Source organism: Loxodonta africana, chromosome 7 (assembly GCF_030014295.1).
Source record: "Loxodonta africana isolate mLoxAfr1 chromosome 7, mLoxAfr1.hap2, whole genome shotgun sequence".
NCBI lineage: Eukaryota > Metazoa > Chordata > Mammalia > Proboscidea > Elephantidae > Loxodonta > Loxodonta africana.
The window spans coordinates 64,949,835-64,974,969 of NC_087348.1; the positions used below are offsets into that span (position 1 = coordinate 64,949,835).

The 25,135-nt window shown below is 39.2% G+C and overlaps 1 protein-coding gene across 1 annotated transcript; it reads right to left on the minus strand.

Annotated features, from left to right (window-relative positions):
• Positions 1-335: 335 nt before the first annotated feature.
• On the minus strand, positions 336-24,604 carry LOC100670340 (protein SAAL1). The gene is made up of 12 exons (XM_003411985.4): positions 24,424-24,604; positions 23,011-23,124; positions 19,801-19,884; positions 18,249-18,328; positions 16,859-16,918; positions 16,595-16,710; positions 16,032-16,212; positions 13,830-13,912; positions 13,561-13,749; positions 5,880-6,076; positions 1,204-1,296; positions 336-481 (listed from the first exon to the last, which is right to left on the minus strand). The coding sequence occupies exons 1-12, from the start codon at positions 24,556-24,558 to the stop codon at positions 395-397; spliced, it is 1,419 nt and encodes a 472-aa protein (XP_003412033.2). The 5' UTR covers positions 24,559-24,604; the 3' UTR covers positions 336-394.
• Positions 24,605-25,135: the final 531 nt, after the last annotated feature.

Consider the following 25,135-nt stretch of genomic DNA (forward strand, 5'->3'; position numbering starts at 1 on the left):
CAAAATTCTCACATAAAAACCAGAACTAAGAATTATAAAGAAATCCTCACCAACCCCTCAAATATCCTAAAAAGAACCTCAGGATAAGCTTGTGTTTTTTGTTTTCTTCAAGTAAAGATACTGAATACCAAATAACCAATATAAACAAGTGGTGAGATGGTGGTGGTTTATGTTTCTAACTATGAAAAAGTGATAAGTGATCTGAAATTCCGGGCCCTAATCCTAAATAAATGTGAGATAAAGCTGGGGAAAGAAGGAGGGCATGAGTGTACTGCCAGATAATTATGGTCTAAAATGGGCTTTAGCTGATATTATCCATATGTGATTTTCAACTGTCGTGAGGAAAAATAAAGTTTATTTCTTGGGCAGAGGAAATTTCAATTCGGTCTTAAGTCTAAACCTTCAAACTTGGGAAGCTTTTCTCCAGGTCATCAGCAAGGGTCTTATCAACCTCATGCAGGATTTTAAGAAAGTCTTGCACCTGTGAGTCAAACAAAGGAACCAAATAAATATAAGTGGAAGAAAGGCGGTTTAAGATATTGATAGCTGACTGCAGAAATGCTTTACCTATGGTATCTACGTGGTCCAACGGACAAGTGTTGATAGATCCCCAGATGACAAGGACAGTACTTCCTGAATCTCCTCTGAAACATCACCAAGTGTCTATTCTTAACATTCTCGTTTTACTCTTGTGCTGGTACCTATCTTCCACTGCTTCCCCTTTAGGGTCCATCACTGGGGGGTTTTGTTACCATCCTCCTTGCTTACGTACCCCTCGCTCTCACATGCTATACGTCATTTTCCAAAAAAAATTCCTATTTTAGAATTGTCTCACGTTTGCTGGCATCAACTTGACAGCAACAGGTTTCAGAGTAACAAATACAATGTCATTTGAATAGTTATAGAACTTTATTAACTACTCCTGTCTAAGAATCTTACTTTTGCTTAATATATATGTTATCTACTTCTCGACAAAAAGATGTACATAAATTTAGCACTGGTTCCTTTCTTTTAAAGTTAAAATTGTTACTCAGGCAAGTCCCAAGAAGGAGCTGAGTCATCTATCCAACAAAGGCGTTAAGTTCTGTGAATAGTAAGCACTACCTTCTTTAACAATGCCCTCAAAGATCAAGCACTTGCTTGAAAATGGTTTACCTAGTTATCTTCTTAAGCTTAGCCATCTATACATTTACCCATACTCACCACAGGGCTATACAAAGGAAGAAGATTTTGAAATGCACAGGAACACTTCTGTTTGCTTAAATGGCCCTCCTTTAGTCCCTGAGCCACAGTCTCCTAAAACAAAATAGGGTTTAATGTCATCAGAGGAAATTCCTAAAGCTGTATCGGTATATACACTTTCCTATTGATCCCACAGCCATTTTGAATGTTCCAGTCACCATTCGTCCTTCCATAACCCAGAAATGTTCTCCACTGTAGTCCTTATTTTAGTGAACAGCGCCACCACCCTGCTACACAAGCCAAAAACTTGGGTCACTGCCAAGACTACTTCTCTCCTGTTGCTGACCCTCCCACAAGTGTTCAATACATTCTACTGATTTCATCTCCCAAATCTCTCTTATCCCACTCCCTCTCCATTCACACTTCTTCTATTGCTTAGGCCCTCATTATTTGTCAGATTATTCCTGCAGATTATCTACAAAAGCTTGTCAAATGGTCTCCTAGCCTTCAACCTGGAGTCTTTTCCTTCCTCTCTGCTGTTTTTGGAATAATCTTTCTAAACTGATCCTATCGCTTGCTGCTAAAAAAAATAAACCTCTAGTAGTCTCTCAGCCTCATCAAGAGTAAGTCCAAATTCCATAAGCATGGCATATAAGAATTTTTACGACATATCATTGGCATATTCTCAGCACGTTTTCCTCCTGTCACTTGAAAATTAAGAAATAATTATGACTCTACTAACATAAAACAAAAGCAATGGCAAACAAAGGGAAAAATACTTTTAATGAATATGTTAAAGATATATTATTACCCTAGCAGTTCATACGAATTAATAATACCAATGAAGAAATCTATAAAACAAAAACTACAAATAACACACAAACATATGGAAAGAGGCCTAACCTCAGTAATAAATTAAAAATGCAAATCAAAATAAGGTATAATTTCTCACCTATTAAACTTTACTTGATATAAAAATGATAATATCCAGTAATAAGGGTCAAGAAAAACTAATGAATCTAGGAAAATTGGAAATCGTCAAAAATTAAATGGAACACATAAACATCGATATCCTAGGCATTAGTGAGCTGAAACGGACTGGTATTGACCATTTTCAATCCGACAATCATATAGTCTACTATGGGAATGACAACTCGAAGAAGAATGGTGTTGCATTCATTGTCAAAAAGAACGTTTCAAGATCTATCCTGAAATATAACGCTGTCAGTGATAGGATAATATCCATACGCCTACAAGGAAGACCAGTTAATGCAACTATTATTCAAATTTACGCACCAACCACTAGGGCCAAAGATGAAGAAGTAGAAGATTTTTATCAGCTGCTGCAGTCTGAAATTGATGGAACATGCAATCAAGATGCATTGATAATTACTGGCGATTGGAATGAGAAAGTTGGAAACAAACAAGAAGGATCAGTAGTTGGAAAATATAGCCTTGGTGACAGAAACAGTGCCGGAGATCGAATGATAGAATTTTGCAAGACCAACGACTTCTTCATTGCAAATACCTTCTTTCACCAACATAAACAGCGACTATACACATGGACCTCACCAGATGGAACACACAGAAATCAAATCGATTACATCTGTGGAAAGAGATGATGGAAAAGCTCAATATCATCAGTCAGAACATGGCCAGGGGCCGACGGTGGAACAGACCATCAATTGCTCATATGCATGTTCAAGCTGAAACTGAAGAAGATCAGAACAAGCCCACGAGAGCCAAAATATGACCTTGAGTATATCCCACCTGAATTTAGAGACCATCTCAAGAATAGATTTGACACATTGAACACTAGTGACCGAAGACCAGACGAGTTGTGCAAGGACATCATACATGAAGAAAGTCAGAGGTCATTGAAAAGATAGGAAAGAAAGAAAAGACCAAGATGGATGTCAGAGGAGACTCTGAAATTTGCTCTTGAGCATCAAGCAGCTAAAGCAGAAGGAAGAATTGATGAAGTAAAAGAACTGAACAGAAGATTTCAAAGGGCCTCTCGAGAAGACAAAATAAAGTATTATAATGACATGTGCAAAGAGGTGGAGATGGAAAACCGAAAGGGAAGAACACGCTCGGCATTTCTCAAGCTGAAAGAACTGACGAAAAAATTCAAGCCTCAAATTCCAATAGTGAAGGATTCCATGGGGAAAATATTAAATGATGCAGGAAGCATCAAAAGAAGATGGAAGGAATACACAGAGTCATTATACCAAAAAGAATTAGTCAATATTCAACCATCTCAAGACGTGGCATATGATCAGGAACCGATGGTACTGAAGGAAGAAGTCGAAGCTGCTCTGAAGGCATTGGTGAAAAACAAGGCTCCAGGAATTGATGGGATATCAGTTGAGATGTTTCAACAAACAGATGCAGCGCTGGAGGTGCTCACTCGTCTATGCCAAGAAATATGGAAGATAGCTTCCTGGTCAACTGACTGGAAGCGATCCATTTTTATGCCTATTCCCAAGAAAGGTGATCCAATCGAATATGGAAATTATAGTACCATATCATTATCACACGCAAGCAAAATTTTGCTGAAGATCATTCAAAAACGGCTGTGGCAGTGTATCGACAGGAACTGCCAGAAATTCAGGCCGGTTTCAGAAGAGGACGTGGAACCAGGGATATCATTGCGGATGTCAGGTGGATCTTGGCTGAAATCAGAGAATACCAGAAGAATGTTTACCTGTGTTTTATTGACTATGCAAAGGCATTCAACTGTGTGTATCATAACAAACTATGGATAACACCGTGAAGCATGGAAATTCCAGAACATTTAATTGTGCGCATGAGGAACCTTGACATAGATCAAGAGGCAGTTGTTTGGACAGGACAAGGGGATACTGATTGGTTTAAGGTCAGGAAAGGTTTGCATCAGGGTTGTATTCTTTCACCATACCTATTTAATCTGTATGCTGAACAAATAATACAAGATGCTGGACTATATGAAGAAGAACAGGGCATCAGGGTTGGAGGAAGACTCATTAACAACCTGTGTTATGCAGATGACACAACCTTGCTTGTTGAAAGTGAAGAGGACTTGAAGCACTTACTAATGAAGATCAAAGACCACAGCCTTCAGTATGGATTACACCTCAACATAAAGAAAACAAAAAACCTCACGACTGGACCAATGAGGAACATCACGATAAACGGAGAAAAGATTGAAGTTGTCAAGGATTTCATTTTGCTTGGATCTACAATCAACAGCCATGGAAGTAGCAGTCAAGAAATCAAAAAATGCATTGCATTGGGCAAATCTGCTGCAGAGAACCTCTTCAAAGTGTTGAAGAGCAAAGATGTCACCTTGAAGACTTAAGGTGTGCCTGACCCAAACCATGATATTTTCAATCACATCATATGCATGTGAAAGCTGGACAATGAATACGGAAGACTGAGGAAGACTTGACACCTTTGAACTGTGGTGTCGGCGAAGAATATTGAATATACCATGGACTGCCAAAAGAACGAAAAAATCTCTCTTGGAAGAAGTGTGGCCAGAATGCTCCTTAGAGGCAACGACGGCGAGACTGCGTCTTACATACTTTGCACATGTTGTCAGGACGGATCAGTCCCTGGAGAAGAACATCATGCTTGGCAGAGTACAGGGTCAGCGGAAAAGAGGAAGACCCTCAACGAGGTGGATTGACACAGTGGCTGCAACAATGAGCTCAAGCATAACAACGACTGTGAGGATGGTGCAGAATGGGCGGTGTTTCGTTCTGTTGTGCATAGGGTCGCGATGAGTCGGAACTGACTTGAAGGCACCTAACGACAACAACAAAACCAATGCTCTCACATGTCAAAAGCATCCTGACAATACATAACCATTATGCCTCAGTCATTTTCACTTCTACAACATCGAATCCAGTAATTTAACTTCTGAAAGCCTATGCTAATGTAATAACCCCAAACCTGGAAAATACAAAAATGTTTACTGAAGCATTTTTAAAATAGAAGAGAAAAAAATTTAGAAACTGCCTAAACAATGACTAATAAGGAATAATTAGGTAAAATATGGTAAATTTATTAACATAAATATCACAGGGACATTATAAATCATAGTTATTAAGACTATATAGCAATATGGAAAAGGTAAGGAGGACGACTCATCAAAAAACAATTCACCAGAATAACAAAAACTTGTTTTAAGGAATATTCTACTTGAAAAGAACATATTCTTCATAGCTATATTCGTATATATATTTTTTCTTAAACATATGGATAAAAAGAGCATGCTCAAAGGAAAAAAATGCTCAATACACATATTCAGGAAAAATATTCCTTAAAACAAGTTTACGATAAATTTGGAAAATCAACTATTTGGCAAGTCGAACGTTAATCAACTGACTCTTAGAGAAATGCTTTTCAGGGAATTGATCTAGAGTCAGGAAAAGCACCTATAACGTTAAGTGAAAAAAACAGTCTACGAAAATTATATATACCGGGTTACATGCACGTAAAAGATGCATACGTAAATACTGACTGGAAGGAAATGATACCAAACCACAACATTTGCTGGTTTATCAACTTTCCTCTATTTCCCCACATTTACGTACTATAGTTGTTCTACTATTTTTCTACATATAAAAAAAAAAATAATACTAATAAAGTCTGGAACATTAAGCAATCCATACTTTCTTTTGCTAAAGAAATCATCAGTACTGCTTCCATACCTTTGTTAATGCCTGAAAAATATTAGAAAGAAATTCACACGAAACATCCTTCAAGATTTTCAAGTGTAAATCATCAGCCACTAAGTCAGACTTCTTAGTCTCATCTGTGTTAGACTCTGCTGAGTTCTCTGGTTTCTTCTCACAACGTTCCACATTTTGTAAGGCCCGAGTCAGGCTGTCAATCAGAGGAAGAGCAACTGTACAAAAATAAACAGGCATAGGATAGACCAGTAAGTTTTGGTTTTTCATTCACTCATTCATGTACTTATTCAACAAACATGTACTGAACATCTACTATGCTAGGCATTCTATTTCAGGCACTACAGACAGAGTGGTAAACAAGATCATCAAGGCCTCAGCCTTCAAGTATTTACATTTTTACACTTTAAATAAGTAAAACAGATCATTTTGGTCTTTGGTAACTGCTAGGAAGGAAATACCACCCACACCCACTGCCACTGAGTCGATTCCTACTCATAGTGACCTTGCAGGACAGAGTAAAAAAACCAAAACCAAACCCAGTGCCGTCGAATCAATTCTGACTCATAGCGACCCTACAGGACAGAGCAGAACTGCCCCGCAGAGTTTCCAAGGAGTGCCTGGTGGATTCGAACTGCCAATGCTTTGGTTAGCAGCCGTAGCACTTAACCACTATGCCACCAGTGTTTCCTCAGGACAGAGTAGAACTGCCCAGTGTGGTTTCCAAGGCTGTAGATCTTTAAGGAAGCAGACTGCCACGTCTTTCTTCCACAGAGCAGCTGGTGCGTTTGAACTGCTGACCTTTCAGTTAGCAGCCAAGTGCTTTAACCACTGCTCCACCAGGACTCCTATGAAGGAAATAAAAAGGGTATATAATTAAGCAGTTGGGCAGGGGAAACACTCTGAAGAGGTGACACACAGTGGAGAATTAAAGATAAGTAGTAGTTCAAAGAAAGCATTTCAGACGGAGGGTACAAGTACAAAAGCCCAAAGAAGAAATATGTCAGACGGCCTGAAGAACATAAAGGAGGACAGTGTGGCTTGGGCCTAGTGAGCAAGGGGGAGGCATGGCACAACACAAGGTCAGGGAATCAGGCAAGGGCTCTATTGTGCAGGGCCTCGGAGGCCACACTAAGAAGAGAATTTCATACTTTAGCTATCATGAAATTTTTAAACAAAGCTTTTAAATTTTATCGTTACACATAAAAACATTCAGTGCGACCTCTTAAAAGACTGAACCATTATTCTAACTAGCCTATAATAAAAGCTGAACATAAAACTAAACCTCAGTCTCAAAATATGTTACAGCATGAAAAGGCTAAAAGGTATCTCATTCCGATTTAATCACAGATTCTAACTTCATAATTTCTGCTTGATAATTACAAATTCCAGGAAAAGTTTTCCGTGACACTGAGTTACGTTTTCAAAAGATTTAACTTCACTTCCAAACCTAAGTCACCTACAAAATGGAAATTACATAAAAAAAAAAATTAGCAGCCAAGGAAATTCAGTTGGCCCCTGTAAAGCTCCTTAACGGATAAACCCACAAACACTAGAACTCATGTTCTTGTGTATTTACTCCTACACTATATCACTCTTGACACTAATGGCTCAATTCTTTATTCCATGACCTCCCTATAGGTCACATCAGTCTATACCAGCCTCCCCTCTCTCTTTCTCACCCCAACTGACTCCGGAATGCTCTTTTTAAAGGCTCAGGAAAGGGTGAGGAGGAGGAGAAAGTTAATCAGTGGCTTACAGTTAAAGAAGCATCTTTATATTCTCTCTACTAATACAAAAATCGTACATTAAGTTTTGGGCAGGGTGAAGAAAGATAAAAAATTCCTAGACCCTTAATATCAGGAAAGATGTGTTCCCGGCATTCCAGATAAACACTCTATATATGATTTCCAACAGAAGGTTAGGAAGAGCAGTGGGGTTCAAAGTCAGCATGTCCCACATACGGCCATATCTGCGGGAAGCAAAGGGCAAGGGGAAAGGGGAGACTTTGCCATAGCTACTTCTCATCTGGGAAAAAGCACTAAAAGACTCACAGGTCAAATTCCTGTTAGCCTACAACTTAGCCGCAGGCCCTCTCCTACGTGAACTTCTTGCAAAGCTAGTCCAGGAAAAACTCAGTTCAAAGATGAGTAAGCAAAACAGAACCAGAATAGGCACAAGGAAAAGATACTAAAAGAAAAAAGGGCCTGGAAAAAAAAAAAATAGCTCGTAAGTAATACTCATCAAAAATATTGACGTGAAGCTTATGAGTATTAAGGTAATAATTAGTCATGTGTTTTAAAACAACAATATGTAAACAAGCACAAAGCAGAGATAGAAGAGCTCACTCAGACTAAGAAATGAAAGACAACAGAAGGGGAAACCTGAGCTGGTAGAACTCAAGGAAGAGGTTAATAGAAGAAATTTCAGCCATTACCAAAATGAAGGTAAAACTGGCAGCAGCAAAAAGGGGAACATACCCTGCTGAAAACACACTAAGGGACACAGAGATCAAGAAAAAGAAAAAAAAGGAATGGAAATACAGAGTTAAAAAGAAGAGAGAAAATAATAGTTACAAAAGACAGGAAAGGGGAACTCACATAATTCAAGCCCTCGAAGAAAGCAAAAATGATGGAACACAACGAATATTTAAAGAATCAAACTCAGGAAGAAACCTACTCCCAAGAACTTGAATATGTAGTTTGAAAAGTACCAGGAAAAACTGACAAGGAACGGTCAACACTGAGATATATCTTTCTTAAGTCATTACAGTTTAAGAATAAAACAAAAAATATATCTTTTTGACAATTATAATTATAAAGGTAACCACTAAACCACAATATAAATCATCCTAAATGTTAGAGCTACATACAAAAAACAAAGCACATAAACCACGTAGTAGAATATTTAAATGTGTATGTTATTATTGTTGTTGTGTGCTGTCAAGACAATTCTGACTCATAGGGACCCTATAGGACAGAGTAGAACCACCCTATAGGGTGTCCTAGGCTGTAATTCTTTACAGGAGTGAATTGCCAGGTCTCTTCTCCCACGGAGCTGCTGGTGGGTTCAAACTGCCAACCTCTCAGTAGCCAAGCTCTTAACCACTATACCACCAAGCTCCTTCTAAGCATGTATATACGTAATAGGAAATATCATATGACAGCACTCAGATCAAACCTATCTATCAGATCAATACATGTAAGTGAGTTTAACTCACCCATTAAAAAGAAAAGGATATACCTAAAACAATTTAGAAAGACTGAAAAGGACAGGTAAAGGTAGCAGTGGCAAATGCAAACAAAAAGAAAACAGGGGTGTGATCTTTATATGGGATAAAATAGGGTTAATGGAAAAAAAGTATTAAAAGGGACAAAGAAGAACAACTTATAATAATGTCTACATACCATTTAACATAACATCAACACTCATAAAGCAAACTATAAATGATAAAAAGAGAAGCAAACAAATTAATAGTAAAGAGACATTAATTTACTCTCAGTCCACATCAAATCGAATCAAAAGAAATGACTAAGGATACAGAAGACCTAAACAGCGTAACAACTGACAACTCCAAAACCGATTAACTCAGGCCTCTCTCCTCAACTCCAGATTCATGAATACAACCACCTGCTCAATACCTCCACTTGGACGTCTATCAGACATCTGAAACTTAACATGTTTAAAACCAGTCTTCCCTATCTCAGTAAACGGCAACTGTTCAGGCCTCAAATTCTAGAGATATCCTTGACTTTTCTCCTCTCACCTTCCCAACCTATCTGTCAGCAAATTCTGCCGGCACCACCTAAAAATGTATCAGAGTCTTACTATTTTCCACCGACTCCACTGTTACCACCTTGATCCAAGGTACATCATTTCTTGTCTCACTTATCACAATAGCCTTCCAAGTAGTCTCCCTTTTGTACCCTTGGTTACATACATTTCTGATCAACACAGTAGTCAGAGTGAGCCTATCAAAGTCACTTCAAGTTCATTCATGCCTCCCCATCTCCTTCAGAGTAAAAGGTAAAATCAGGGCCTACATAATCTAGCCCGTTACCTCTCTGGTCCCGTGTGCTACTTCTCTTCCCTTTCTTAATTCCACCCCAGGCATGGGGGCCTCACTGCATACTTCTAGTTCAGGGCTTTTACACTTGCTGTTCCTACTGTCTGGGATGCTTTTCTACCTAAGTATTCACATGGCTCACTCTGTTACCTCTATCAGGTCTATGCTCAATGTCACCTACTCAATAGATAAAGAAAACACAGATGCAAACATTCGGCAACATTCATTCTTGATTAAAAGCTCTTAATAGGAATAAATTACAATTTCCTTAAATGATAAAACAAATAGCATAAACACAAAAGAGTATCATGCTTAATGGTGAAACATTAAAATCATTCCCATTAATATTAGGAACAAGGTAACGATGTCTATCACCACTATTATTTAACACCAAAGATACTAGGAAACCTGATTAGAAAAGAGAAAGAATTCAGTTAGAAAAGTGATAAAAAACATATCTAACTTAAGCCTAAAGCAGTACCAGATGGAGCCCAAAATTATCACAGAACAACTATTAAAAACGGTAGGAGAATTCAATATTGTTCCTGAATGTAAAATTAATACAGAAATAAATAGCCTTCATATATGCCAACAGAAATAATCAGTGGAGGAAAAGACCTCATAGATAATAGCAATCCAAAAGATAAAATATCTAGAAAGAAACAAAATGCAGGATCTACATGCAGAAAACCTTAAGACATTACTGAGGGACACAAAATAAGATCTGAACAAAGAGAAAAGCATAATGTATTTTCGGATACTTTATAAATTGAACATGACCCTAATAAAAATATCAGGAAGATTTTCTGGTTTTGGAAATTTGTCAATCTAATTCATTGTTAAACATGAATAATAGTTAAAAAAAATTTTTTTGAAAAGATAGAATGAAAGGTGACTAGCCCTAAAATATCAAAACCAAACCCACTGCTCTCAAGTCAATTTCAACACATAGCAATTGTACAGGACACTGTTGAATTGCCCCACAGGGTTTCCAAGGCTGTAAATTTTTATGAAGCAGGCTGCCACATCTTTTTCCCACAGAACAGCTGCTGGGTTTTAACCTTTTGGTTAGCAGCCAAGCACTTAACCACTATGCCACCAGGACTCCTTGTGACTAGCCCTACTAGGTATTAAAACAAAAAACTTTAACAATTAAAACAGTGTGAGTAATAACACAGGAATAGAGCAATGGAGATGAATAAAATCTATAGGGTGGTTTAGAGAATAATAAAGATGACATTTCAGATCAGTTTGGATAAACTGGGTTATTCACTAAGTGATGTTGAGAAAAACGGATAGCTATCTAGAAAAAAGCTCAAACTAAACTATATCTCAAATGTGACACCAGAATAAATTCTAGATGCATCACAGATTTCAGTCATAAAAAACCATTCTGCGAAAGAACATTTGTTAACACAGAGAAATAGTCTTTTTATACTGCTAAGTGAAAAAAGCTAGCTAAAAAGCAGTACTTAAAAACATATACGCAGAGCCCTGTCCCAACCCACCCTGCATCCTGGCTGCTCAGGGGGCCAGGAACAGAGTCCTCTGGCTGCTACCGCAGTCCTGAGGCCTGGAGGTTTTCTTCGCCCACACAGAAGCCTATCATCCCCAGGCCAGAGTGAGAGGTGCATTTAAGCAGGACGAGATGGCTCCAGCAAGTGATCAAAATAAAGAATCAGAGGACCTTCCGGTAGAAGAAAAAGCAACAGAGATATCTGATATGGAATTCAAAAGACTAATGTTTACGGCTCTCTAAGAGATGAGGAAAGAGATCAAGGAAAATGCAGACAAAATCATGGAAAACACAGAGAAAACCAACCAAAACACAGCCAAAATCAAGGAAAACACAAAGCAATAGGAGAATTCAGAAAAATAATACAAGAATAAAACATCAAAATAAATAAAACAATTAGAAATCATACAAAAACAGCAACTGGAAATCAGCTTTAGAAATGGACAACTCAATAGAAGGTTTAGGAGGAAATCTGAAACAACGGAGGATGGAATCCGTGAGACTGAAGACAAATCCACGGACACCCGACTTTGTCTGAGGAAAAATGACAGAAAAGAATGAAGAAAACCTAAGAATTATGTGGGGAACAATCAAGTGCAAAAATATGCATGTGACAGGAGTTGCAAAACAGGGGAAGAAAAGGGAAAACACAGAGAAGGCTGTTGAAGATCTGCTGGCAGAAACCTTCCCAAATATGAAAGATGAAAAGCTGACCCTCCAAGATGCTCAACAAACCCCACAGAGAAAAAGACCCCAAACGAAAGTCACCAAGACATATCATAATCACACTTGCCAAAACCAAAGACAAAGAAAGAATCATGAGATCAGCTAGAGAAAAACAAAAAGGAACTTACAAAGGGGAAACAGTTAAGACTGAGCTCTGATTACCCAGCAGGAACTACGCAGGCAAGAGGCAATGGCATGGCATACATAAAACCTTGAAAGAAAAAAACTGCCAACAAAGAATAACATTATCTTCTCAAATACATATCAATATATACCAAATATCTCTCTCTCAAATACAATGACGAAATCAGGACATTTCCAGATAAACAGAAATTAAAGGAATTCCTGAAAACCAATCCAAACTTAAAAGAAATATTAAATGAGTATGTAGTAAGGTGTATATAAGTTTTTGTGCGAGAAACTGACTTGATTTGTAAACTTTCACTTAAAGTACAATAAAAATTAAAAAAAAAAAATTAAATGGAGTCCTTCGGTTAGAGAACCAACAACATCAGACAACAACCGGAGCCTATGACACAGGACAGCATCAGCCAGATACCAGCCTGGGTAAAGAATTCCCAATAATAGACAAAGCTAAAAGACTTAAAACAGGGAAACAGAGGTATCAGTGTGTAAACGATGACAACGTCAAAACAATAAAAAGGGGAATAAATGGTGTAGGTACAGAACTTGTCAAATGGAGACAAAGTTAAGGCGGTATCAAGTAATAAAAGACTGCTTCAAACTGAGGAAGATAGGATAAATTTCAAGATAACCATAAAGAAAGTTAACAAAACTACTCATCAGAATAAAAAAGAAGAAAAACACAGTCTTTCAGTAAACACAAAATATAATAAAAGAAATGAAAAAAAGCCACAAACAAAAGGAATGCAGCACAGGAAAGTAAGAGGAACAAAGAAACGTCAGCACCACAGAAAAAAAAAGGGGGGGAGGGGGCACAACAGTATGACTACGATAAACTCACACCTATCAGTAAGAACCTGGTGGCATAGTGGTTAAGTGCTACGGCTGCTAACCAAAGGGTCAGCAGTTCAGATCCGCCAGGCGCTCCTTGGAAACTCTACGGGGCAGTTCTACTCTGTCCTATAGGGTCGCTATGAGTCTGATTCGACTCGACGGCACTGGGTTTTTGTGTATCGATAAGAAATATCTGTACATGCATGTGTGTGTATAGTAGCATCTCTGGATGACAGATTACAAGCTCTATGTTTTCTTGATGACTGTCATAAATTTTACAATTTTTTAACATGTAATATTTTTGTAAATAGGGAATAAAAAATAAAATGGGAGAAAGAACCTACTGAACAAACAAAAGCCTGGGTTTAAAATCGGACAGACTCAAACTTCATTCAGTGAACTGAAATGATACTTACTTTTTTCTATCTTTAGATACTCCTGTGCAGCCTGGGAAGCATAGATGGCAGACAACACTGAAAAAACAGAGGCTAGCACAGTTTTCTGTTCTTGAAGGATGATGGGTGGGTCATCAGACTGGCAAAATTCATGACAGACCAGGTCAAGAAGTAAACTCCAAGTGTCTTTTCCAGCATCAGGACACTGTACTTGATAAAGATGATAAAGAAAACAGTAATTTAAAAGCAAAAAACAAATAACTATAGCACGTCCCCATAAGCCATCTTACCAATTGCTTGAATTCCATCATCCACAGTGGTAAGTAGCTGTAAGATGTGCATGTAAACATCCAGCCCTTCTAGAGTCTCAGAACTAAATACAAAAAGCAAAAGCACTGAATTAACAACTTTACTGTTGAGGGGATTGCAATCACTCAGTCGACACTTCAACCAACGAACGTTTATTATCATGTGCTAGCCACTGCCCTAGATGTTGAGGATAAAACAAGAGACAGGACAAAGTTTCTAAGCTCATTACAGCTTACATTCTAATGAGGGAAAGAGTCAAAAAACCAAACCAATATTATATAATCAATACATATAAAACGAGAACTAAGACGCCTCACTGGTCCTGCTTCACAAAAGCAACAATACAGAAACCGGCTACATCATGCTTCACCATCTGGCTTTCTTGAATAATCAGAACAAAAAGTGACCGAGACCTTTATAATGTGAACGTATGACCCACTATGTCAAGCATCAACAATAATGATGTTCTTAAAATGTCACAGCATAATCCTAGCTTCCTAGCTGAGAAACAGTTAAACCATGTAAGTACAATAAAACCTGTGAAAGCCAGGACCTGTGAAAGGTGGAAACCTGTCAGAGAAAGAAAACTCAAATATTTTCCACTAAAATGAGCAACAGAAAAGTGGTAAGAGGGCACCCCGTCAAAGGCTGAAAACTTCTGAGACCCAGAAAAACAAGGCAGTCCTACCAAGTTCTAGCTCTCACAGGTCTCACCACATAATTCTTGTGATCAACAATTTGCATTCCCAGAAACTCACTCATGGTTCTTCTAACAATTAAGGGGAAAGATACGAACAATTAAAAAGATGGTTTGGCAAGTATTAATTACTTAACTGTTTTCAGGTACTAAGTTAGGGGCCGGGAAAACAGCAATGTCTAAGACACTGTCCCTGCCCTCGTGAAGCCTAAAAGTCTAAAATGACAGATAATTGAAGGGGTAATTATAATAAAGTGCTGTGAATGTTACACTAGAGGACTTGAGGAAGTTCAAGGTTCTAGTGGACCACATAGCAAGCAGACTTAATTTAGTTTAGAGGGTCAGTGAAGATATCCTAAGAGAAACGATATGTATGTATGCAGAAACCTGAAGAGGAAAACAAGTGTTTAAGGAACAGGAACTATACTGTGCAAAGGCTAAGAGGTAAGAGAGCTTGATTCATTTGATGAAGGAAATTTTATATAGCTGAAACAGAGTACAAGGAATAGGATGAAAAGGCACTATGCGGAGCTTTTAAGCCATATTTAAAGAGAAAAAGAATCTGCACTTTATCTTAAGGAAAGCAACTGAAGAGTTTTACACATGAAAGTGAGATGAGTGTGTTCTAGAAAGACTGCTGTAGCAGTCTAGGCTTGGAAGGGCCAAGCCTAGAAGTAGGGAGTTCAGCTAAAAGAATGTTACAGCTGTCCAGGTGAAAGACAAGAGTGGCCAGTGTAGATGGGATCCCAGAAAAAGTCAAGAACAAAGGTTGGAGGACGACTGGCCATGGGAAAAGAGTGGGATGGGGAAGAGCGACGGCTTTCACATTTCATTCACGTTCTCCAAATGGATTATGAATGCATCATTTACTGAGAGACAGAACACCAAAGAAGCCGGTTTAGGGGAAAAGAGCTGAGTTTAATCCTCACTTGAATTAAGGACAGAAAATTAGTAGGGTTTACTGTAGCTTATTAAGCAGCAAAAATGCACTAGTCACCATTAAACAGATCACTGTATAAATTAATCTTCTAAGTGATTAATAGTAGTTTCATGACCTGCAAGACCTAGTAGTCACTCTTTGCAAGATATTAGAGCCCAAAATCAGTCACTTATCCAAGATGGGCAAACATACACAAAGAGTGAAACAAATAATACCTAATGCTAATTAAGAAACTGTTAAATGTTCAATATAAAATAAAGCACAAGAAAAGCATTTCTCTTTGATATAAATTACACGAAATTGCAGATGATTTTTAGATCGTAACCACAATTAATAATGAGCGATTAGCCTGTAACTAAATGATAGAACAGTATTTTGTAACCATTATGATTCTTGCAACGAGTAAATACATTGTCACTACAAATTTAGTAAACCTAACAAACCCAGGTGGGTGCTATTTATCCTGTCAAAAGGAAACTTTTATATCTGAGGATGCTTCTAGTAACTGGATTTTCCCCAACATTTTGCACAAAAGGGCTCACCTACCGTACTTGTTTGGCAGCTTCCAGTACACAGGGCACAATCCTAAACACTGCTTGCTCTTCAGAATTTTGCTGGGGTTCGTCCAGAGGCTGAGCTGCCCCATTGCTAATCCATTCCAACATTAGTTTCTCATCCAAATCAAACAGCTTATCTACCATCTCCCCCACCTTCACCAACAAGTCAACTGCAGAGAATAAAACAGATATTGAAAAGAGAAACAAAATGTTAAAAAAGCAATATGGTCCATGTAAATTCCTAAAGCTTTCCAAGAAAGTCACGTCCTGACAAACAAAGCATTACATACTCCAAGGGCCATGTGTTTTACCTCCTACATTTACATTTGCTGTTTTCCTTCATTTTTAAAGGGAGTCCCAGGAGTTTAAGTTTAAATGGAGCCTCAGGAGTTTAAGAAGAAACTTCATAGCTTGAATAGAAATACTTTTTCACCTCATACTCAGCTTTTTCTGTTTTTTAAATTAAAGTGTGCTTCAGAATTAGTTACATGGTTTCCCAACAATTAAACAGAATCTAGAAAAAATTTTTTCTAGTATTACATGGTGACTTACCATTTGTTGAACTTGACATGATGAAGCAAAGGCTATCATAAATAGCTGGTTGTTCACGGATCATTTCAACCCAGACCCTGGCCACTTCTGTCTGGGAAAGGCAAGTAAGCAACAACCTACATGACAAATGTGACCTTAATTTCTATCTTTCATAACAGTAAAGAAAATTCAAGCAAGTAGAAATCTTTCACAGGAAGAATTAACTATATTTTTCTGGATTCCCTTATGTGTGAGTATATGGAACCCATAAAGAGAGACACATACCTGCTTGTTTCCAGCAGAGTAGGGGGGTCTGAATCATACAAACAGTGCAATAATACCTGTCTGCAAAAACAAAAATGTTCACCTAGTATGTCTCACTTCTCTCTTTTCAAATATCAAAGTAGAGTTCTCATTTAATTCTTTAAACTTCTTATTGTGAAATATGGCATACATACAGAAAGCCCATAGGATACAAATCTACAGTTAATCAATTATAAAGCAAACACTCATGCTTCCAAGGGAACAGTGTGACACCTCCATAGCCCATGCGTCCCTTAGAATTCCCTATTTCCTACCTAGAAATGACAACTATCTGGATTTTTCCAGCAGTCATTTCCTTACTTTGCTCTATAGTTTTATTATTTTATATATTTTGGTTCTGCTTATTTTTAAACTTTATATAAAGGAAATTACACTGAGTGTATTCTTTTTAATCTTAGTTCTCTTGCACAACATTATGTCTGTGAGAATCAACCATGTTGTTCCTGTAGCTGCTGTTCTTTTGATTCATTGCTGTAGAACATTCCACTGTTAAGACTATAAAAAAACAAACCAAACCCAGGGCTGTCGAGCCGATTCTGACTCACAGAGACCCTATAGGACAGAGTAGAACTTCCCCATAGAGTTTCCAAGGAGCGCCTGGCAGATCTGAACTGCCGACCTCTTGGTTAGCAACCATAGCACTTAACCACTACGCCGACCAGGGTTTCCTGTATGACAATATCACAATTCATTTGTCCAGCCTACTACTGGTAGGCATATGGGCTGATGCCAATTTGGGGCTATTTCAAGCAGTGCTCCTGTAATACATCCCACTAGCAACATAAATTGTTCTGTATTAATTCATGGTAAGACAAGCATTCAACTGGATAAGTCCTCCCTCCCAATTTACAAAACTTGCTACTATGTCTCATAATCAGATTTTTGATGTGGAACACCAAAGACCCAACATAATCCTGAGTCCTTTGCTCCATGAATATTGTAAATTACTGAGGAATAAATTCCTTCAACTAAGATTGTAAAATCCCTCCACACCTAAAGAGGTAATCGCTTATTTTATAAATTGTTTTGGATTATGGTTGGCTGTCCCCAACTCCAAGTTTTGCCCCATTATTTTTTATCCTACATATGACTTACTATCTGCTGATAATTTAGGTCCCCTTTCTACTGATTAAAAAAAAATATGTCTAAAACCTGAGTCATATCTATAAATAGTGACAAAGACCCTGGCACCATCAACACACAATCAAGTTCCTGGAAAGTATTCATTAAAGGAAAGAATATATGTATGACTATAAAAAAAATATTCTCCTATCTTTCCTATGTATTAGAATTTCCTTAGGGATATAAAATACGAATCTGTGAAAAAAAATTATTATGTAGTCAAACTTACCCAAGATTTTTATCATTGCTGATGGACACACATATTTCCTGGAAACAGGCCATGTTGCCTAAAATTCCCACACAGATTTCCTGCAAAATCAAATTTCACAGGACGCAATGGCTGTGAGGTAAAACACACACGTACAAAAATAACAACATGAACAAAAACTTTCACTGCACCCAGTGGAGGGGGGCAGTGAGGAGAGGCACCTCTGAAGAGAGGCCTGGCGGTCTACTTCTGAAATCTGAAAAATTAGCCATTGAAAACTCCATGGAGCACAGTTCTACTTTTACACAGATGGGGTCAGCATGAGTTAGAATCAACCTGATGGGAAATGGTTATCAAATCTTTATATTAATACAATGACTCAAGGAAAAAGTAGTTCATCAGGTCCCAATGCAAGTGGAGCATTCTACTAAGTAAGAAATTTTAATTCAATATTCAATTGGTAAAAATATAATACAATTTATCAATATAGTGCAGATTTACCCACTTTTTAATCTCAAAGAAGAGAGGAAATACGGTACAACGTTACACTGGAACCTCACAGGCCTAGGCTCAGATCCCAGCTCCATTCTTTCCTAGCTGTGTGACTCTGGACAAATTTCTTAATCCGAGGTTTCGTTCTTTAATTTGTAAAGCAGAGATAATATCTACCTGATAGGAATAGTAAAACCAAATACTCAACACATAGTAATTATTCATAATCCTGGGAGGTCCCTGAGTAGAGCAAACAGCTTGTGCTTGCCCACTAACCTAAAGGCTGGTGGTTCGAACACACCCAGTGATGCCATGGAAACAAGGCCTGGAGGTCTGTTTCCATAAACATTACAGCCAAGAAACCCTAGGAAGCAGTTTAACTCTCTGGCACATGGGGTCGCTATGAGTTGGAATCGACTCGATGCAATAAAGCACAAGACCACTGCACAGTACATACAGACTAAATGAAAGGTACAGATGATCGTTCTTGGGAGTTTACAATCAGCAACCATCACTGAGAGCTCACTTACTAGGAAAGGCTTGGAAGAAAAGCACCACCCGGGATGACAGATGTGAATAACAATAGAAGATGGAAGGTATACAAAGGGGGGCAGAGGGGGGCGAGGAGTACAGTCAACTCATGAGTTGGGGAGTAGGCAGGCCTGGCAAAACTAGTTAGGCTCAGATTGTGGCAAGCCTTGAGCAACAGGCTGAGTTTGGAATGAAGGTTAGAAATCTTTAAGGGGGATTTTTCTACGTTAAAAAGAGCAATGAACTGAGAAATGAGAGATCCTGGCACTGTTCTCTTTTCTGCCAAATATCAGCAGCATAACTTTGGTAAAGTTAAACAACCTATCAGGTTTTCCACAGCTGTAAATCAAAACATAGGTCTCCCAGGTCCAGTCCAAATCTAAAATCCTATGACTGTACCCATTTTAAATAGCACAGTCCTGGCAGATATACAATAAACATTTACAGACTGATGTGCTGATGTATAGCCAGTTAGGAAAATAAATTAAAGTGAGAAAAATGAAAGGCTACCCTACACTACCTGAAAGGCTTTAGAAATGTACATACTTACTCTTAATCGAGGACACTTGGATTTGGCCAGTACTCCCATAAATATGTCAGGAGCATTAAATTCTTGGAGAAATAAAGCCACATCCTGGAAATAAATATGATTATTTATTTAGATGCTAAATACTGCTCTTAAAACCCCGTAACTTATGTAGGCAACAATAAAATAAATTCTAATTCTATATATACCTCCTTTTAATGTTACACACACACACATTCTCACACTCACCCTTAAGGTTAGGAATTGTGTCAGCAAACAAAAATAACGTTAGAGTCCTTGTGGTATCTGGTCCCAAGGCAATGGAATTATTCCATAAACAAATCTAAGCTAATTGTGATACTCCAGAGAATCATCCCTCTTCTGCCCTGAAGACATTTCCTTTACCTTAATGATTTTCCGACCCACCAGGAATTCCTATTATCTCATTCAAATAGACCTGCTGATTGCCAGGTTTCATGCTAAAAGAAGGAGACAAAAGAGTAAAACTCCTAATTCCTGTGCTCTGAGAGCTCAAACAAACCAGGTGAAAACTACTATTGGATTATGTCCAACATCAGAACTTAGGTTGGCAAAATCCTCAACAGAAAGTAAATTCTGATCCCAATGGAACTACGACAGTTTCACACCTCCTTCCCAGACAGTATACCCAGTCCACAGCGCCTAAAGGGGCATACCACACAGGCAGTTGAACCTGGAGTGGACGCGTGACGCAAACTGGGGAAATCTTGCCTAGAAATGTGGGACACAAAAACTAAGTTAGCTGTGGAGATCTGCATTGTAAACTATGTAAATAAAATTAAGTTTCTGACTGCCCATTACCACTGATTTTCACCAAATTTGGAGTGTACATTTGGGATAGCTTAACTTAAAATACAAGCTACTTGGCTAAGGTTAAAATTCACTTTCAAGGACCCTGGGGACCTCCAAGAAAGAGGCAGTTAACCCCTAGAACAGCTGAGAATGAGGTAACCTGTGTGATGCTGACTGGGAGAGACATACTACACACACCAAGAGACCAGGGTCAGAGAACACTATGTTTTCAAAGATTTGCCCCAAATTGGAAGTAACACAGCAGACGTTCTCCACTGTAGGAGATTAAGCTGCTTCTCAACTCTTTGCAGTATGTGGGGATTTATTTATTTAATGACGGCTAATAATTCCTGCAGTAAAACAAGAGTGGCCTAATGATATTACCACCAACAATAAAAATGGCAGTTAACATTACTGAACGAGTATTAAACGCCAGGCACAGTTAAGTGCTTTGCATACTATCTCATTTCATTATCACAACAACCTCATGAAATCACTTTGTTTAGTTCCGTTATACTATTAAGGAGCCCTGGTGGCACAGTGGTTAAGAGTTCGGCTGCTCACCAAAAGGTCGGCACTTCAAATCCACCAACCACTCCTTAGAAACCCTAAGGGGCAGCTCTACTCTGTCCTATAGGGTTGTTATGAGTCGGAATCAACTCAATGGCAATGGGTTTGATTTGGTAAACTGAGGTTGTAAAAGGTTAAGCAAAACTGTCCAAGATTATACAGTCGGTAGGGGGACAAAGCCAAGATTTGAGCTGAGATTAGTCTGATGTAAGGCCATGCTCTTAACCACCACACCATGTTACCTTCTCAGGGATGTACTCACTCACTCATTCATTCTTTATTCATCAAATAATTACCGAAAGACCTAAGTAACAGGTACTGTTTTAGGCTCTGGGGACACATCAAGGAACAAGCTAGATAAGGTGGCAGCCTCATGGAGTTTTCATTCTAGAGGGATGAGACAATAAACACAAAACGACTACATAATCTCTAAGTGCTATGAAGAAAATAAACAAGATGGTACGTGTTAGAAACCAGGACAAGGGGAGCTACTTAGATCTGACATCAGAGAAGGTATTTCTGAAGAAATGACATTAAGCTTTGATGAGAAGACACTCAAATCTATCAAGGGACAAGGGGATGCAAAACAAGGGCTGAATAACAAGCATTATGCTACACAGTGAATAGGTTCCATGAAAGCACAGAAGTAAGAGAGATCACTTCTGCCTGGAGTGTCTGGAAAGACATCACAGAAGAGGTGACATTTAATCCAGACCATAAAAGATTAGGTTTTTGCCAGCCACTGGCCATTCCAGGCAGAGAGTGGTAGAAACAGAGCATGGCGCAGGACTGGGCGATGTTTCCTTCTGTTATACATGAGGTCTCCATGAGCCAGAGCCTACTCGACTGCAACTAACAACTAGAAAATGCAAACTCATCAAGAGTGACAGCAGAATTTTTTGTGGAAAAGGTGGATGGATGCTGGAGGATCAACGGAGGATTACAAAGGGGCATAAAAAAACTTTTGGGGGTCATGGATAAGTTCTCTACCTTGATTATGGTGATGCTTTCACACGCATATGTCAAACCTTATCAAATTGCACACATTTAATATAGGCAGTTTCTTCTGTCAATTATACCTCAAAAATGCCACTAAAAAGAATATGGTTGAAGACAATTAGCCATCTACAATTTTTAAGACGGAAAAGTTGAATCTGTTTTAGAAAAAACATAACTGGCAATGTGGAGGCTATAAGGGAGGTGAAAGAGTCTAAAACGAGGATTTTAATCAGGAATCTATTGCAAAAGTCCAAGTAATAAAATGAGATTTTATGTAAGATTAATTAATCTCTTCTTGCCACTACTTTCTTACCTGTAAAATGACAGTATTACTTATATCACAGGGTTATTGTGAAGATCAAATGGAATAATACGTATGAAAATGAGTATAATATGAATATTAAAATATTACTATCATTGCAATTAGTTACACATTAATTCCTTTTTGCCCTTTCTAATTGAATCGTGGTGCATCAGCGGTCTTCCAACTCTTAACCTGCTATCAAATACAAGGCCAGAACTCTCATTAGGTGGATAAGTACCAAAACTTACTGGGCTGTAAACCTTCTAACATTCATGAGAGCTATATATTTAACTGAAATGAATGAGTGTTACCTGGCTCAGACTCTATCCTCAAAGATAAAAGTTTAGCATTTCTGGCTCCTGAGACTTCAGATCGTACACTACACAAGAGTGATTAGAGACACTAAAGATGGGGGCCTTTCCCCAGAGGCTGAAGGAATAAACCTTTTTAAAGATCCATTCACCACCTTGTCACCCAAGTTTTTTCAGAGTTTTATTTCCAACAGCTTATTACCCCATCCATACCCATACCTCATCCATTGACATATCCCATACTCTGCAAATTTCATTCTCCATTTCTTCATCAAGCTCCATCTGCTGCTCCTCATCACCTGAGGTGGATTTGGTATTTTCAGGGTTAATAATCTTCAGAAACACAAAGAAAAGGGATGAGTCAAAGCTATCCATAGTACATCCCAAGTTAATATTAACCCATAATTGTTCAGAAGTCACAAAGACACTCTCCTCAAATTATCTTCTCTTGCAAAAATCATAAAAAAAAAAATTGCCTTGGGTAGATCTATTCATTCCACTTTCATGGAGGACTTGCTAGGCACTGGGTTAGGGACACAAAGATACATAAATCCCTGTGTGTAAGCAGTTTCGATCTAGTGGAGAAAAGACAAATAAACTGATAATCACAACAGAAAAGGCTAAGTAATTCAACTGAATTGTGGATAAAGAGTCGTGGGAGCAAAACGATAGACCAAGAACCTATACCTGGGACAATTTGGGGAAAACATCTCTTAAGAAGTGATATTTGAGTTAAGTCTTGGAGGAAGAACAAGAGTTTGCCAGGTGGGAAAGGGAAGAAAGGCGTTCAGATCAGAGGAAAGCAAAGGGTTCGGAATCAGGAAAGGGCCAGGCAGTTCAAAAAATGATCAACAGTTTAGTGCTGATAGAACATAAAATGTGATAAGGCTGGAAAGGCTACAAAGTGTCTTGGATTCCAAGCTAAGAAATCTGCATTTTTCCGCTGTAGCCAAGGAAACAAAAAGGAATATTATAAACTGCATTTTTTTTTTTAATTGAAAGTTATTCTGGTAGCTGTAAAGAGGACTGGCGAGGAGAAAGACTGGAAGCAAGGAAATTAGTTAGGGAAAGGAGAGCAGAAGACAACACTAAGCACTCTGTGGCCATCATAATCTCATCTTACATGAGCTGAGAAAAAAATTGAGACTCTGCACGGTTAAGTGACTTGCCCCAGGTCACGCAGCTAGCAGGTGCTGAGGCCTGGTTTTTGATCGCAAAGCCCTATGACTCCAAAGTCGCCAAGCATTCTACTACAACAGAAGTCCATGAAACAGATACTCAGGCCGCCGGCTTCCGCAACGACAATGGGGATGAGGAGCAAAAGGCAGAGCAATGTATTTCCACGGTCATATATTCCTGTGAAATGTGCAAAAGTAAAATATTCTAACAGCACGCGTTCCAGCATCCCTGCCTCTGTGCTTCCCTTTGTGTTGAGGGGCCCCGCAGTGGCCCCAGGCAGTTTCGGGTCCGCCGGAAGCGGCCAGGACGCAAGGAGTGAGGACCCGTGGCGCGGGCCTGGGGAGGGGCCGGCGCGGGGATGACAACTCCAAGGACAGGAAGGGGCTGCGCAGAGACGCGACGGGAGTGTCTGGCGGGGTAACGGGAGTCGACCCGAGGCGCCAGTTTACGCACCTGGAGGAGCCCGCTGAGGACGCCGAAAAGCCAGTGTTTGCTGTAGACCGTGCCCCCGATGCAGTCTCCTCTGGCCACCTCCTCATCCTTCTCCTCGTCCCGACTCAGCAGCGGAGGCGACGGATTGCGATCCATGGCTCCGCCGTAACCGGCTTGCGGGAACCGCGCCGGAAGTCGAGGGAGGAAGCGAGCGTTCGCCAGGCGCCAGAGGCCTCGGAACGCCTGGCGCGGCTCCTGCCACAGCGCCGCCTGCTGTCGGAAACCGGGAAGGGCGTAAGAGCCCAGCTCAGCCCAGAATGCCCCGCCAGCTCCGCGCTCCCCCCTCCCGTAACTCGATCTCCCCACCCCCACCCTACCAAGGGTCTTAATCATTACTACTATTTGTCATCCTCACTGGACCACATACTTCATCTCTCCAGGAGCTCTTAGCCTGATTGGAGGGAGACAGTAGAGGGTGGGGAACAGGCCAGTGTCTCTCGGTACCGGGTCAAGAGGCTCTTGGTGCCTCTTGAATTTCTTTTATTCTCCAGACTCGCTGGAGTTAAAAAGACCCTTGGAAAGAGTTACAGAGGCTTGGATAGTTCCACCTCAAGGCCCCCCCTTGTTTGGAATTCCTGTCAGCTTTGACCTCATTGATATTCACAACATCTCTGCTTGAAGCTTTAGTTCACACATTATACAGACTTTTGAATAGAAGAGATACGTTTAAATG